The sequence below is a fragment of the Acomys minous genome (assembly GCF_964271855.1).
Source record: "Acomys minous genome assembly, chromosome: 1".
Lineage (NCBI taxonomy): Eukaryota > Metazoa > Chordata > Mammalia > Rodentia > Muridae > Acomys > Acomys minous.
In genome coordinates, this window is record NC_140483.1 from 101,812,866 (window position 1) to 101,830,719 (window position 17,854).

General features: G+C 39.0%; 1 protein-coding gene across 3 annotated transcripts in view; it reads right to left on the bottom strand.

Annotated features, from left to right (window-relative positions):
- Nucleotides 1-1,310: 1,310 nt before the first annotated feature.
- HNF4G (hepatocyte nuclear factor 4 gamma) overlaps nt 1,311-17,854 on the bottom strand; it is a 136,788-nt gene continuing 120,244 nt past the window's right edge. For all 3 annotated transcript variants that reach the window (XM_084768113.1, XM_084768112.1, XM_084768111.1), the window contains 5 exons: nt 15,604-15,691; nt 10,197-10,349; nt 9,867-10,103; nt 8,795-8,917; nt 1,311-3,815 (listed from right to left, as the gene is read on the bottom strand). In XM_084768113.1, the coding sequence (XP_084624239.1) occupies nt 3,694-3,815; nt 8,795-8,917; nt 9,867-10,103; nt 10,197-10,349; nt 15,604-15,691 (723 nt within the window). In that variant the 3' untranslated portion in view covers nt 1,311-3,693. The remainder of the gene's footprint in view (nt 3,816-8,794; nt 8,918-9,866; nt 10,104-10,196; nt 10,350-15,603; nt 15,692-17,854) is intronic.

Here is a 17,854-nt window from a genome sequence, read left to right on the forward strand (position 1 = left end):
GAAGTGTGGGAATGGGAAGATACAAGCAAGGCGATAACAATCAGGACATAATATGAATAATTTATAATTTAAAAAACTGAGCATACAATAAATCTTTATACATTAGAAAAGGAATCATATAGTCAGTCTTACCACAGCATGGTACAACTTTTCTGTATTAGTTAATGACTCATTGCTGTGCTAACATATTTTTTCAGTAACAACTTTAAGAAGGAAAGATTCGCTGTGGCTCATAGTTTGTGGCTAGGTCATCTTGCTAGGGAAGTCACAAGTGTCAGGAGTTTGAGGCAGCCCCTTACATGGCATCTGCAGTCATTAAAGATAGAGCAAAGAATGTCTGTGCTCCTCAGCAAGCAATTTTTAATGTAGTTTGAAACAGGAACCCACAAAAATGAGCTGACTACCTTCAGGGTTGAAATTTTCACCTCAGTTAGTCTAATCTAGATGATTCTTCACAGGTATTTCCAGAGGCTAAAAAAAATCCATGTAATCCCTCTGAGGTGAATTCTAGATGCTGTTAAATTTTATAATCAATATTAAATTAACTATTACCTTGGTCCTTATAATTTACAAATTCTATAGTCAGAATCCTTAAATGTAAACACATAGATAGCGTGGTTTTGAATTAGATGCCCCCATCTCCTGAGTTGGGATTTTGAATAATTGGTCCCAAATTGGTGGTGCAGTTTGGGTAGATTGTGGAAACATGGCCTTGCTGGAGGAAGTTTGTCACTAGCGGTGAAGTTTGACAAGACAAAAGTTGTACCATGCTGTGATAAAACTGACTATATGATTCTTTTTTTTTTTTTTAATGTATAAGGATTTATTGTATGCTCAGTTTCCTCAGTTTTTGTGCATTCTGTTCCATGCTTGCAGTTCAGGACGCAAGCTCCCAGCTTGCTACTATAAGAGCCACGCTTGTCACTGTGCCCACTGCTTCCTGCCGTCATGGTGATGGTCACTTACTCCTCTGGAACCATAAGGACAAATAAACACTTTCTCTTATAAATTGCCTTGGATTTTGTGGTTTATCACAGAAATAGGAAAGAAACTGATATACCAGGTTAGTAATTTATGTATTGAGGTATGTGCACAGGATATTTAGGACATCTTAAGGCTATATATGTCAATTACTAGTACCAAATCAAAAATCTGTGATTGCTCGATTATGTGTTAAAAATTCATCTTTTCTGCCTCTACTAGCAGTGTCTAAAGATCACCCATATCAATATAATGCAATGACAATATGAATGGTGTTTTTCCAAAATTATAAAACTAGTTTTAAACACTAACAAAACACCCCATTTAGCTGATTTTTCTCAGTTTTTATTTACAAAGCTCAGTAAAACAAATATCACAGTTTAGAAATATTTTAATCTCACTGTAATTCAACATTTAAAAAACTATTAATTTCTGATTTTCAACAATACAATTTATAAAAATAATTTTGCATTTATAAAATGAATTGTTATTTTACAATAAATTATTTATATCTATCACCTGAAATGTATTATATAAAAGCAAAACTTTTCTTAACAATATCTTGATAGTATGCTGAAAACGTAAGTTCTTCTTTGTCTACCATTTCTGGCAGTTTAGTATATAAAATACTATATTACAAATTCCCTGACCATAGTTTTTCAAACAAAATTATTAGCAATAGTTTTAAAAACATACCAGTTTAGTAAATCATTATGGATACATAATTCACCAAAAAAATAACTTTTATGTTTCATATTTTGAAACTAATTCCTATGGTCTGAATGCCCGTATGCCTCCTCATTTATGTTGAGATGGGATCACAAATAACATGAGATGCAAAGGTGAGGATTCTCCCAAGTCAAGGTCATGTTGCCTACATGAGTGAGAATCACGTTCCTATAAAAGAGGCCCCCTGAGAGCTGTCTCACCAATCATCATCTACAAATCAGAGAGAGGAAATCTGATAGTTCTCTATCTTGGGCTTCCCGACATGGCCAGGTATGAGTATACATTTCAGTTGCTTATTCTTCCCAGTTCAGAGTTTTGTTATAGTGGCCCAGATAGACTAACTTTTCTGGTTTTTCGAAGAATGACATTAAAGAAATAAACAAAAGCCTACAGAAGATATGTGTTCGTTAAATTTAGTAACTTGATTATTTCATGAAACAATTAGGAGCTAATTTTCAAAATATTAAGAATTAAGGAACTTTTTCTCTTCTTCCCTCCATCAATGTTACATGTTAGTTTCACAAGGATAATAGCATTTGAATAAGTACAGTCGATTCTGTGAAAATCCCAGAAAAGTTCATTTCAATATTCTTATAGCTTCCGATATTTTCCCTTTGATATGCGTTCAATTTTATATTTTTATATAATTTTGGCATCTATATATTCAACTACTTTTTTACTACTTCAGGAAACATAAGAGAGGGAATGAAAAACATGCAGGAAGATATCAGAGAAAGATACAATACTGCTTCCTGAAGTTTCCTATCATTAATGTTTTCAACGTAAGTGCCAGATGTGGTGATCTCAAGCAGCTGGGACTACATCTCGGTGTACAATTAGGTGTTTAGCATATTCCTATGTTGTAAAAATTTGTGCCATCAAAATCAATCTAATACACTTTTGATCTCCTTTGGTATTTTAGGGGAAGATAGGAGGATTGCAAAAGATACAAAACTGGTCGCTTATGCTCACTGGGAATCCTGCCTTGTTGCTTACATTTATTAGTACTATGAGAGATAATATTCCACTATCACCCATAGTATATTTTCAAAACCATACTGTAAGAATTTCATGTGTTCTTTAGTGACACAACCTCATTCCAGCCAACCCAAGCTGGACAAATGTCTTCAATGACTTCTTCCCTAGCATCCTTTCTCCCAGATTGCATAATTTAAACGGACATGGGTCCCTATAAAAAGACTCTCCTAGGTTCCCAAGGAGCAGGGTGTGGGGACGTGCTAAGTTCTAAAGAGTGGTTAACGTTCCCGATTTCCGAGGAGTAAGAAATGAGTGTCCCTTTTGGTTGAGGCATGGCTTAATATTTCTTTGTTTTACTTTGGCTAACTGATAGAAGCAACCTGTCTTCCCTTTGCAGACCTTTTCAAGTGCAGTCACATTGCAGAGACTATCTAGTCATCTTTACAGTGATGTAAGTTCTCCGCATTTTGCAAAGGATCATTTACTGCTGGCTGCAGCCAGCCCTGTTATGTTCTCCTTCATAGAAACACTCTATTCTACAGCTACTGTTTTCTTTTTCTAATCTTCAAGTTTACAGTTTATTTTTTAAAAAATATGGTTGATTTTTATATTAGCTGATATTTTTGATCTACTCCTAACCAAAAAGAACACTGGGCTCTGTATCACACCACAACAAAGCAATTATTTACAGATTTAAATTATTATTAAGAAAAAAAAAAGGAAGTTGTACATAAGATCCCAGTGGTTCAGGCACAGTGCAGAGACAATCGGAAACAATACACTACAAAACAACTTCAAACTCAAATATACACAGGTTGAATGGGAAAGCTTTACTCTACAGAAACAATAAACAAAATGTGTTTACAAACAAGAAAATAGGATACCATCTTACAACAGCACCATGAAGAAGCCTTGACTAAAAGTATTCAAGGCTACCATCCTGAGACATTTCAAGACCAATGTGTTTCACATTAAAGCAGTGCCATTCAGAAGCAACACACATTCTCACAACTGCTTTTGCTTAGAGAGGGGCTGGTGTGAAATGACAGAAGCTTGGTTTGCAGTGATTTTGTACTGTTCTTGTCCAGAGCCTTGGGGTGGGGAAGGGAGTGGGGTTTCTGGAGTTGCTGAAAAGGAAGCAGAGAATAATAAATGTTAGTAGCAGTCACCCTGCATTGCCACACAAAGTCCTCCATAACGTCACTATGGACTGTTATATTTTGAATAAAAGGTCACATGTAAAGTATTGATTTGTATAATGAATTATCAGGCCACTGACATACTAATGGTGGGGCGCTCTTACCCTCCTTTCCCAGACACAGCTAAACAATGATAGATGATCATGCTTAACAATCTGTTTTCATGTCAGGATGTTTCCTCCCTTTCATAATAGCATTTACGAATACTAAGTTCTCCATCACACCCAGAAGAAATAAGTTAGTGAAGAGAAAGTAGCATGCTGATTTCTCTCATATAGTAACAATCCTCACAAACAACTGTAGTCAAGCTATACGTAAGATGAAAATATACTTGGCTTGCGTTTCATAGTTCATATTATTAGATGACCTAAGAGTTAACGTTCAGTTACTTTACAGGAGTTTTGAGATCTAAGCTGCGGTCAGTAGCTTCTATTGCATGCAGGTCTATTGCTTCACAATTCTATTACAATTGAGCTGCCCTGGTCCTTCCCCTTCAATGCTAAGAGCAAGCCTACGTAATTCAATAGAAAGAGATTGAATACTAAAAATTGAATTGGAAAAAAATTTTAAATGTAGTTTGAATACTTTATTGTCTAGGAAAAATATACCTACTTTTCCTATGTGAAATTTTTACCATATTATAAAATAATCTATGAGAGATTCTTTAATTTTATGAAACGACACATTTGATAGAAATGGCAGAAAGTATTTTGCTCACATTATAAACTTTATAGATTATTCACTTTTAAAAGAATGCCTATAAAAACAGGAACAAAATTCCCTTGGCTGGTACCCATTAGCACTTTATATTATTGCTAAGTATGGATAAGCAATGACTTCGAAAATGAAATTTTTAGTGTAGTTTGGTTGAACATAAATATGGAAATTTTCTGCTTAAATTATTCCTTGACATTTAGGAAAGATTTAAAAGTTTAGAAGTATTTCTCAAAGACCAAGAAATCCCTGAATTGTTTAGTTGATTGTTTCAAATCTTGCTTTGCATATAATACTAACAGTTTCAATGGAGGACAAACGAATCAGTTTCTCTTTACTAGCAGGTCTCATAAATGTAGCTCTGAACAGAGAAAAAGAAAGAGTGATGGATGATGTATCTGTGTGTGTTTCTCTCTCTCTCTCTCTCTCTCTCTCTCTCTCTCTCTCTCTCTCTCTCTCTCTGTGTGTGTGTGTGTGTGTGTGTGTGTGTGTGTGTGTGTGTGTCTGTCTGTCTGTCTGTCTGTCTCTCTCTCTCTCTCTCTGTTTCTCTCACTGTCTCTCTGTGTCTGTCTGTCTCTCTCTCTCTTTCTCTCTCTCTGTCTCGTGTGTGTGTGTGTGTGTGTGTGTTGAACTTAAATATTTTTGTCCATTTTTTGGGACATTCACACATGCATTTACACTATTCCACATATATGTATTAAACGCTTGTCTTTTGCCAGATACTCACTCCACTGGGCAAACATGAGCTGTTTAAAGTTCTCCTGTAGGTTTCACAAAACCTAGGAATCTCTGGGAGGGTTCCTTCGGTCTGAGGAACCATCATCAGTCCACTAATTACCACTGACTGAACAAGGAGAGGTGAAAAGTGTTCAGATCTGAAGGAGCACTTGAAATAAATTCTCCTAACCCATAACAATACTTCTCAGAAGTCTCCCTCACCTTGGACTGTCTGATGTGTATCCAATTCCTCCATAGTGTAATAGAAACGATATCATTAAATAAAGGTTGTCTGTCTATGACAGCAGTTTGCATGGTGCCTTTTATATTAGGGAGCTTCTCATCACTTTCAAAAAACTCTGCCTCTCATTTTAGTGTCTGTCTCAGAGTCCTCAACTTTGGAAACAGTTGTTGGAACAATTGTGGACTGTAATAACTGGATAAACATAACTGTGAATTCCTAAGACATGAATTTTCTCACATAATTGGAAACCATTTGTGTGCCCTCTGCCTGGACTACTCCAGCTGCACATGGTGGAGGCAACTTCCTCTTCCCTTGAACATGATAGAAACGGAAGTATATGTTTTGGCCTCATCTTTCCTTGAACAGAGCCTTCCCATGCATCTTGGATTAGGATGATGCACTTTTTAAATGCGGAACACTAGCATTTTAAAGGTAAAGGAATGTACATCCAGTCAACTTATCAAACTCTACCTATTAAGGCATATAATGGCAACTGTGTTGTGATTTCTGAGTTTATAAATAAGCAGTTTCTAAGACAGAATTATCCAGCCTTTCTGGCATGGTGTAGGGCATTTATGAAATGAAACGTAGCATTATAAGGGAGGAGAAAAAGCATGGATGAATATTGTTAAAATTCTTCATACACATGTGTTTAAATAAATCCATTATTTTTTCAATTAATATTACCTAATAGAAAGTAACCAATATACTGTATTATTTCTAAAATATATAGATATTTCTGACAATACTTTTAATCTCTGACACCCAATAAGCTGTACACCAGTGCTTATTTCTAAAGGATGGAATGATAATAGGACATTCTGTGACCTCAACATTCCCTGCCATAGACTGACAATCTAGTAGAACTCCATGGTTACATGGAGGGTCTGAGTTAACCCACGTTATAGTTATTAATGACTTTTGTATATGCAATAATAGGCAGTGCAAATATACATAAAATTACTTCACTATAATTAAAGCCAGTGCAGTGAATTATCTGGTTTAGTATTCAAAGGCAATGGATAAAAGGTAAATTTGGTATTAGTAGGTACAAGCTCATAAGAATTCTTTTTATGTTTTTTATATGAAGCATTTCTCTCAGACCACATGTTAGTTTAGAACTGGTGGTGCGTGGTGGAAACTTCAGCTGTGAAATATAGCTCTGGTGACTGTCTCTGGAAGGTAGTTCGGCCCTCCCCTGTGTTCTTTGTTTCCTGGCTACTGTGAAAGGAGATGCTTTGCTGTACAAAGCCCTGTCCATTATGTTGTTCTGGTATAAGTTCTTCAAAGTGAAAGTTAGCAAGCATATGCTGGAAGCACTGAAACTATGCACTGAAATGAAGCTTTGCTTCCAAAGGGTTCCTCTCCAAATCTGCCACAGTGATAAAATTTGACTGGCATATGATTAAACAATCAATTCTGGATACCTTTTCAAGTAGAACTTCTAACTCCAAAGTATCTTAGAAAAGTAGAGCCTGCATTAAATGCACACTAATGTGTAGTTAGCATAGTCACCAACAATACTTGAATTGTTTGAAAATCTAAAGAATTTTCATAAATAGCCTTATTCTGAACAATTATGATATGCAAGGATTCTTGATACCATGGTTTAGTTACTATGCACTATTCTTTCACCAACTGTATTTCAACTCCGGCTACCATGATAACTTACAATTATCCATGAATACCTACATAAACAGAACTTAACTCTCAACCTTTCTTCTAGAAACCACTATGTAAATAACAAGCACCTTTATGATGAGCCACTGATCACAGTTTATCTTTCTGTCTGTGATGGACCACTGACATCTTTTGTTTAGTCCAGGTAGATGAAGTTGTCCACTTGTCTCCCATTGATGAGCTTAGGCAATCACTTAGAGTAATGAATAAGCAAGAGGAGTATTGACAAACAGAGATGAAAGGCAGTGAAGGAATGAAAAGATACAACGCTGGAAACAAATCAAGTCTACGTGGGGCCACAGCAGAAGTAGCTCAGCAGCCACTGTTGCTGTTCAGGGCTGAAAAACACATCTCTGGAACTTAGGAAGAAATGCTTGCTCAGGGAAGTAGGGAAACATTAATGATTTTAAAAAGAACAACGGAAGTGAAATGAGCAAAGGGGGTGAAATGTCATCACAGATTTCCACAGCTACTTCAGAACATTTAACATGGGAAACTAATTTGAGCCTTTGAAGAGGTAAAACTGACCATTGCATGGACAGAATGTTTCCTTTCTGTTAGTAGTCCAGGAATGGAGTCATGTGAGGAGAGCACTGGGGGCCTGAGAGAAAACTTCAAGAAGAACAACACAAGGCTCTCACGCCTCAGTTTCCTCAAAACCTGGAATTTTTCTTAGAGTATGTTTTTGTGCTTCTTCTAGGTATATTCAATAGGAGTTGACTTCAGATTACTTGTTACTGCTTGATGCTGTTATCAATTAAATATTTAGACTACATTTTACATGGGTCTATGGGGGAAAACACATGTCCTTGTAATTGTATTCAGCTTGAACTCATGAGAATTTTACTCAGGTGACTTTTCTTAACCCTCAGAGGACAAATCATGGGAAGCTCTAGATGAAGCTGGCTATTGCTCGAGACTTTAGTCCACCTCATTCCTTGGCTTTATTCTTCCAAGTTCCACCACCAACCTAGAGTGGTGACACATTCTAAGGCAAAAAGGCAACAAGGCCTGTTCAGAGTGCTCTGTTATATTATTAACAACAAAACAAAAATGTGCTAGTTCTTACTGCTTCTGAAGCCCTAAACCTACATAAATCACCATCACAAGTTTATTTTTTTCAAATCCTCTACATATTTTTAATCTATAATAAAGAGTTCTTAATATTTTACCAATTTTAAAGGTGATCAGCAAATATAATTATCCTGATGTCCATTACAATTTATTGATTTGGTATCAACACTTATGGCTGTTTGTATGGCTCTACACCAACACCAAAGCAGTAACAAAGGCATATGCGTTATGCCTCCCACACTTATAGAAAAGAAAAAAAATTAAGTTTTTCCATCTTCAGTTTGTGATGCAAATTCACACCTAGGGAGAGTAAGTAGTGAACCGAGTATGTCAGTCTCACGAAGCGTAGTAGAGGAAGTTCTATCCAAGGCTTGCAGCTTCTGGGAACTAACGGTTTCTTCTCCTAAGTTATAATTATGCACAGATGATTAAACCTGAGAGATGTTAGTTGCAGCAGGAGATTTTCGCAGATACTTACAGATCTGGTCTGTGTGAACCAGTGTGGACATGGGCCCTAAAAGTATAGTTTGCCCAGTTAGTGGATCTTGAGACAGATGTGGGTGCATTGGGTGATGGAGATGGCTGCCATCGTTGGCTGCACCTAAAGAAGACACAGATGCTTGCATTGGTGATATTTATAGGAACCATGGATTTACTTTGATGCACATTTCCAAGGACAGTTTCAATACTGCTATTTGCAAAGTACTTTTTGAAAATTCAAAAACAAATGGAGAGAAGTACTCCATATTAAAGACAATGTCAGCTCCCATGGTGCACTGGAGAGATGAATGCTGTATCATATTGTTGAGTATTAATAAGAGGCCTTGTATGCTGTTTCCTGGAATCATTAGGTTTTCTGCCTATTGTTAAGGCAATTCCAAGAATCACTTACCTCAAGTTTATAGAAATTTGAATCATCTTAATAACATGAACAACTTTTATTTCACAAAGATATCATTAGAAACACATTAAGTACCAGAAAACTAAAACTAAATACAGTGACTTTACAAGGAAATTTAATATAAATCAGAAGATAAAATAATGATTCCTTAACTTATTCCTGACATTTATTGCAACCCTGACCCCTCCCTCATTTCTTCTACTAGTTTATGTCAATTCCTTCAAGAGCAAAATGGTTTATTTTAAGTCCATTTGATTCATATTCGGGCTATGCAGCAATTTCTCTGTTCTCCGAGTTTTAAAGAAAGAAACTGTATTTCTCACTGCCCCCAAAGCAAGGACTACATTCCGTTTACCACACATGGAAGCACCTAAGTGTTGAAGTCAAAGGGCTGTACCCACACACGACGCCAAGGACTGCTAAGAATGGGCCTTTGAATCTGTTCGGGGCCTTCTATCTCCTTCCAGCTGTGTAGACTTTCTAAAAGGAACAAATCAGGTTTTCTGTGTCCTGCTGGAAGTTGGAAAGGAGGGAGCGATGGGAGCTTCAAAATAGTGAGGTAACTAAGCCAAAGGAAATAGCGCAGTGCCTTGTACTAACATAAGGGAGTAAAGTTAAGTAGTAAGAAAAATCGCCCCAGTGCACTCACCACCCAGCAACATCTCCTGAAGGAGGTTGTCAATTTTGACCATGCCGAAGAGCTTAACAAACTGAATTTGCTCGATCATCTGCCAGGTGATGCTTTGCAGCGTCGGCAGCAGCAACAAGAGCTCTCCAAACCTGCCGCGGGAGTCATACTGCCTGTCGTTGATGTAGTCCTCCAGGCTGATCTGAACCTGGAACCGCATGTTCTTAATTTTCACAGGGTCACTCAGTCCCTTTGCATCTAATGAGGGAATAAACACGGGGGACACTTAGGCCACGGGACTAGAGTGTGAGATAAGTTTCATGATATTGATTTTCAATTTCGAAAACAAACCTGGGTCAAAAAACACAATGGCCTTCAAACAGGCGTACTCGTTGTCATCTATCTGGATTTCTTGGAACGGTCTAACCAGCTCATCAAGAACTCGATTGGCCACGCGGCTGACTTCAACTTCACAGCTGTTACGATGAATAACGTAGTTGTTTCCTGGGAGAAAAAGAAGAATTAGCCACCTTCTCTCCTAGACTGTTGGGCATTCTTTGCCTTTTTACCCATCAGTGTTCAAAATGGTGGCTTCTGGAAGGGACTGTGTCAGGGATTGCACCTTCCTGTGGAACTGAGTTAGTGAGGCGAGAATGTCAGAACACTTAATCGATAATGATAATGTGGCCCACGTGGCGTTTTAACAGCCGCAGTCACTGGTGATAACAAAAAAGTACAGACTCATGACCAGCTAATAATTGACAGGGAAGAATCGACCGATAATGATTAGTCTTCCTCTGTGTCAGGCCTCTATTAGTGCCTCACTCATTAACGAGCGTTAACGCAAATCCTGAAGAACCCTCCTTGCTAACAGTGGATTAAAACCAGCATGCGGTGGTGCTCTTCGAGTAAGAACCCACCAGATACACTTTAGATAAGCTTAAGTATTGCGGGGAGAGAGATTATTAACACGTCCACTGTCATGAGTTGTAGATGGTATAATACGTTTTCCTGTGTTCTTCCTTTTTTATTGGGGGGTGGGAGGTGCACGAGTCCAGACCTATGAGAGACCCAGCTTGTTTAACACACGACATCTTTGTTGTTTCACGCTGTGGGCCAGGCTAGTGGGCCCATGAGCATCCAAGGAGTTTCCTTCTTCCACCTGCCGTCTCCTGGTGGAAGTAATAGATGTATGGATGCACACTACAGCACCTCGCTTTGCATGGGGCTTGGGGATCTGAATTGCATTGCCCACAATTTGACCATCTTCCCTGCCCACTTTTCACTGATGTGCCACCTGGATTCTTAGGTCAACTTGACTCAAGCTAGAGTCCCCTAAGCAGAAGGAATCTCAATTGAGGAACGATCTCCATAAGCTCTGGCTGTAGGCCAGCCCATTAAGCAGTTAGTGACTGTTGTGGGAGGGCCCAGACCTTTGTGTGAGGTGCAACTCCTGGGATGATGGTTCTGAGTCCTATAAGAAAACATATTGGGCAAGCCATGTGAAGGAAGGCGGTGAGCAGCACTCACTTCTCCGTGGCTTCTGCACTAGTTGCTGTTTCCAGGTTTCTCCCCAGATTGAGTTCCTGGCTAGACTTCCTTCAGTGATGAACAGTGAGTGATATGGATGTATAAGCAAAATATACCCTTTCCTCCTCAAATTGCTCTTGGCCAGTGTTTTTTTATCACAGATACGGAAATTCTCACTAAGACACTTGGTTTCTTTAAGTAGAGATGGCTTGAAAATTTTATTGAACTGAAATTTAATAGAGTAGGATCAACTAAATTCACTAGATTTTTCTATCTTAGACATTCTCTGGCTAGAATATTGTAAATATTTACCATAGTTTCTAAAATAAACTAGACTATTTCCTGATGTTATATGAAAAAGTATACTACAATTCCTCCACTGCAGGTGGTCTACTGGATCGTGCAGGCCTCCCACAGGCTTATTCTTGAACCGCAAACTACAGCGTCACTAGTACATGGTGAAGCCTTTAAATTGGGGCTCAGAGAGAGGGAATTATGTCATTGAAAGTGTGCTGTTTTCTTAATTTTAATTTTAATTTATATGCATGAATTTTTGGCGTGCATGTCTTTCTGTGCAGGACATGTGTGCCTGGTACCCACAGAAGCTAGAAAGGGGTGTCAGATCTCATAGAACTGGAGTTACAGATGGTTGTGAGCCACTGTGTGAGTACTTGGATTCAAACCCTAGTCTTCTGGAAGAAGAGACAATATTCGTAACCACTGAACCATCTCTCTGGCCCTGAAGGTGTGCTGTTGTAGGAAATGTGTGGATACTAGCCTTTCTCTCTGTCTCTACTTCTCTCTCTCTCTCTCTCTCTCTCTCTCTCTCTCTCTCTCTCGCCCTGAAATGAGAAGTGCTCTCTTCCAAACACTCCAAGCATGGTGTTCTGTGCTATCACTAGCCCAAAGCAACAGGGCCAAGCACCTAGGAACTGACACCTCTGAAACTGGAAGCCACATATACCTTTCACCTTTTCAAGTTGATTATTTCTGGTATTTTGTTATAAGTCTGGAGAGTTGGCACAAGAATCTTCAAGGTGAGGTCACCCCATGTCAAAAGGTACCCATGGCGTGATAACATCTCTTCCAGCTTGCATCTCAGCTTTCTTGATATGTAAGGGACTAAAATATTGTATACCTACTTCTCTTGAGGGACATCTGGGCTGTTTACAGATTCTGGCTATCACGAATAAAGCTGCTATGTACATAGTTGAGCAAATGTCATTGCTCTATGGTGGAGCATCCTTTGGGCATATGCCCAGAGGTAATAGAGCAGGTAGAGTGGTTCCCAATTTTTTGGGAAAGCACCAGCTTGATTTCCAAAGTGGTGGTGAAAGTTTGCACTCCCCCCCAACAATGGAGGAGTGTTCCTCTTTCTCCACAACCTCACCAGCATGAAGAGGTCCCAGGCCCCAGGCTCAAATGTAGCCAATAGGCTGCTCAGTCTCCATGGAGGTTACCTAGTGTTGGGGACCGGGGGCTGTCTCTGCCATGGACTCTGTAGCCTGCTCTTTGATAACTTGCCCCAGGCATGGTGCCTTTGCCAGGCCACCAAGGAAGAGGATGCAGGCAGTCCTGAAGAGACTAGATAATCTGGGATCAGTTGGTAAGGGAGCAGGGCTCACTCTAGGGGATGGAAGCAAGAGGGGTGCTAGGTGGGACCAGAAAGAGACGAGGGATGGGTCTAGGAATGGGGTGTAAAGTAAATAAATTAAATTTATAAAGGGGGAAAATGAAATAAAAGCACTTGCCCCCAGGAAAAAATACTGCATACATTTAAAGAGTACAAGTGTGATGCTTGTATATACACAGGCATGGAGAAAGAAGTGATTAGCACAGCCACACAAACTAACATATCTATCATTGCATGTAATTATCTTCATGTGTACATGTCATACATTGTCATGTGAAAACAGCTGACCTAGTTATCAAAGAAAAAAGGAACAAAAATGAGGTATAGGACACACTATTTTTCAAGGTATATTTGAAAAATATTTATAGTAGACATTATTTGCAGTGTTTGGGAGAAATGCAATGGAGATGTTTAGCTAAAGTCCAGGACCCCTTCTGTCATACCATTATAGTTTAGATTCCAGGTCTTGGCTGCCTGGCTTTCTATCATGATCAAAACATCCCCTTCTAGCACAAACTGAAAAATCTTTTTTTTTTGCATATTTTTCTATTAATTAAACATTTTAATTTTTACATATACATTTATATTATTACACATATATACAATAGACTACCTATAACAAGAAGAACCATGACACAATCAGGAATTATATAAATGTTATAATCATAATGTTTTGACTATTTGTATTTGGCAGCCTTGAAGAAAACATCTTTCCTATCTTGGTGCGTCTAAAATTCAGAATGTAAGTCAATCTCCATCACATCTTGCTATTATCAACTTAAAACATCTATCTAGACCTAAGAACATCTTAACCCCTAAACAACTAAACTTCATTGTAAAACTAAGTTGCCTGGTCTTCAACTCCATCAGAGACTTGAGAAGGAATAGACTTGATTACCTGAGTATGCCTGGAGTGCAGGTTAGTGGCTTTCCTAAAGAGAAGATGACAGAGACAGTTTTCTACCTGAATAGTCACCCAAACCTCACTGTGTGAAAGGAAATTTCCCACTTCCTGAAACGATTCCCACCTATTAACTGGCAGCTTCTCTTTTTGACTCTTTACTCCACCCCACTCCACCCCACTCCATCTGACCCCACCCAAGACCCACTACTCCCACAGCAGCGCCCTGGCCTGCCTGGCTTTCAGTCAGGAAATCATGTGTTAGTTCCTGAAAGTTCACTCGGCCATGTGGTTACTGTAGCTAGTTAGCAAGCTTGCGCAGGCACTGTGTCAGGTGTAGCCTGCACTAACTCTGTTACTCCCTTAAAACCTCAAGATATTGCTGCTTTACCAATGGGAGAGCTGACTGTTAGAAACGTTGTGAGTTTCTGTTTGTAACAGGCCCATTGTGAGGTCTGATTTTGGATCTATCCCTGCCAGGAAAGCCTCCTCCCCCAAGAAGTCTGCCGGTCCTTATTCTAACACTCCTCCAGACAAAATCCTGGGTCTCGCAAAGTCCAATTAAACGATGCATGCCAGTTCAAAACTTGCTGTTTCCCTTCTTACTGTACATCATTGTCTAAGGATAATTTCAAAGGGTGAAATTATGGCTCTTTGCTGCAATCAAATGAACATAACTTCAAGGCACACTAAAAAATAAACAAACAAACAAAACAAACAAACAAAAAACCAATCCCCTTCACTGCAGAATTCACCAGGCAGTAAGGTTGTATTTTCAATGATTGAGAGAGTGTGTGTTAACGCAATGCAGTTTAAGCAGAGCATTCGATAAACATTAGGCTTCAATAAATATTAGCTACTCTTACACTGAGTCCCGACTGTTTACATTTGGGACCAGAGTACTACTCAGAACCTAATCTTTTGTGTTAGCCAGGACAAGCATGAGACGATTTTTAGTGAAAACACTCAGTCCTCTCGTCTTTTTGCCCCTATAACTATACCTGACTTTTGCCGCTTCTTAAAACTCTACCTACCAGAACATTTCATACTCTGGCACCATATTAATGTAATAATTGTGTAGTATATTATGAACAACAAGAGCATAGGAATTAAACCGCTTCCTGGACAGAGTATAAAATAGCTTACTACCCAGTCTCTGTAAAAGCATAAAAGCACTTTGGGATCCTATAGTTCGTCATTTAAGCGGTTATTCTTTGTCTTGATAAGACTTCAACAAAAGTCAACCAGACGATTACGGCACATAATCTCCACTACATTTGAAATTGTCAAAGTTCTCCCAATCATCTCACAGGACTCTAAACTTATTCAATCAAAACCAAGAGAAAATAGGGCCAGTGAGACCGCTCAGTGTAGAAAGAAAGATGCTTGCAGCCAAGCAGGGGAGCCTGATCCTGTCTCTGGGATGCACATAGTCAAAGGAGAGAATGGAGTCTAGCAATCTGCTCTCTGCCCTCCACAGATGTGCGCAAGCACACACACACACACACACACACACACACACACACACACACACACACACACCACAACACAGTAGAGCTAAGGACAATGAATGGCATACACGTTGGAAAACCAGAGCTCCATTTCCCAATGACTGGATACTTTGTCATGCTGAATAGATCCCCGATATTACAAAGATAAACTATGCATACGTTCTTTAAAAAAAAAAATCTTACCCAAAAGCAAAAGATCTTTGTACATCATGGATCTCTTTGTAGCTCCAAGCAGTAAGTGTTCTCCTGCGTGTGCTCTCAACAGGGCCACCTTAAGGAAAGGTTCCAAGTTTAACAATTGATTATAAAATATAACAAATAAAAGACAAGGTTAGTCTGACTAACTTACAGTGTTCCTAAAGCCTGAGTCCTTTTCTGTTTTGCTTTGACCTGACCTATAATATCCATACATACTTATAATGATTAGGCTTCCCAGGTCTCTGTCTTAGTGCATCAGAAGTGTTTGCTTACAGGGCAGCAGAGAAAAGCAGACCTTCTGTTTTCGAGGCAAGCAAATGGAGCAGGCTTGAGTTTACACCTCAGTATGGTGGCCCACTCCTTGCTTCCCTCTCTAACCTTGCATATGTTTATCAATAGGTTTGCATTTCATTTGTTTTATTATAAAAATATGAAAATGAAAATGTACTCCTGAGAACTAAATAATGAATACGTACTAACAAAACTTTGGGCAAATAATAAATTAAGTAAACAAATCAAGCCACAGGCTTCTAGGGAAAAAGGAAAGCTGATTGGCTTCTGCCTGTTTCTAGATTGGGCATCTGATTTGCAACAGCAAACATTCAACTGAATTTCATGCTTACACTCATTTGCACTCTGGGCCGCATCACGAACAACCCAGAGGAATCAAGCCAAGTGTAACACATCCAAAATGATTACTTCTCCTATGTCTTCTGCACTGCAGTAATTGGTGCCATCATGCAACTATGACTGCATCCAACGGAAGTCTGTTCGGAATGTTCTTCAACTACCTAGTGACCTAGTGATGGTTATTAAAGTGTAAGCCAAATCGCTATGGCTTTTTGTCTCTGAGGCTTCCACCCAGACCCAGGCTGTCACTTGTTTCTTGGACCACTGCAGCACACGCAGTTGCAACTTTGGCTTTCTTTGTTACTTGCCCAGTCCTGCAGCATCTTCATGAAGCTTCTCATACACACATATCAAATCTCTGCTTAACACTTTTTGTACTTAAAGTCAAATCCAGATCCCTCAGATGTGGCCTCATGTGTGCCATGAGGTGAGTAAACATAAACCTCCTTCACCTCCTGCCTCTTGTCCCTGCTTTATCTTGCAGGTTCATGCTGCATCGCCTGCCTGAGAGCCTTTGAGCACAGTGTTCACACACTCAGAATTCTTCTCTATTCACTTTAGTCCCTGCCATCCTGGCTTTGGGAGATCTCTTCTCTGATCCCATCATAAAGTCTTTACATCCACCCCTAGTCATCCTCCAGTGCATCCTCTCCATTTCATGGGATTTCATGGGGCTTATCCCAACCTAGTCAACTTACTCATAGTGTGTGTGTGTGTGTGTGTGTGTGTGTGTGTGTGTGTGTGTGTGTGTGTGTATTATTGTCAGTCTCTCCCAAATAGACCACAAAGTCTATAATACCAGTGAAGCAATCTGCACTTTTACTGCAGGATCCCCTCAGATCATAACTGAAACCAGTAGTCTCCTAATAAATAGTCATCCCATGAATTTATGGATGGAATAAACTGAACTGGGGTACAGTTTCATGAACTGTAAAACAGAGATAACACCTACACCACAGAGCTCCTAAAAGAATTAAATGGAATAACATAATTGATCATACAGTTGAGAGTTCATTCCTCAATATCTTTCCCATAACAGGCCTTCACTAACCATAACTATTAATTGTTAATAGATGTTAATATCCATGAGAAGTAAACACTTTTTAAACTAGTTGCTAATCTCCAATTTCTCACTATTTCAACTATTGTCTTTATATATAAGTCAGCAGGTTTTAAAGATGAATGATAATAAAAATATAAAGCTGATGAATAGCACAGCCCAACTTATATTGCTTGAGGTGAGACTGGCAGGTTTCAGCATTGTGGTGTTATTCACTGTGGCACAATCTACTGGGAAAAGCTATCTTTATGGCATGTCAATAACTGTGACTCACTCCAGGAAGAGAGTTACAAAACCCTGTGAGGGTGATTTCAGTTTCACGAACCAAGTAAAATACCTTCTTACAAATATAACTGCCATCTTCCTATAATGATTCTCCTCCTTTCTGGCTTGTGTATATTTCTCTTTTTCTTAATTTTTACATGATCAGACTTGGGTTTTGTTTTGTTTGGCATGGGTTTTCTGTTAGTCACCACACTGGTCAGAGAATGTACACACACTGGGTTGAACTGTTAGTTTGGCTACTCTTTTAGGGTGAAAGAATTG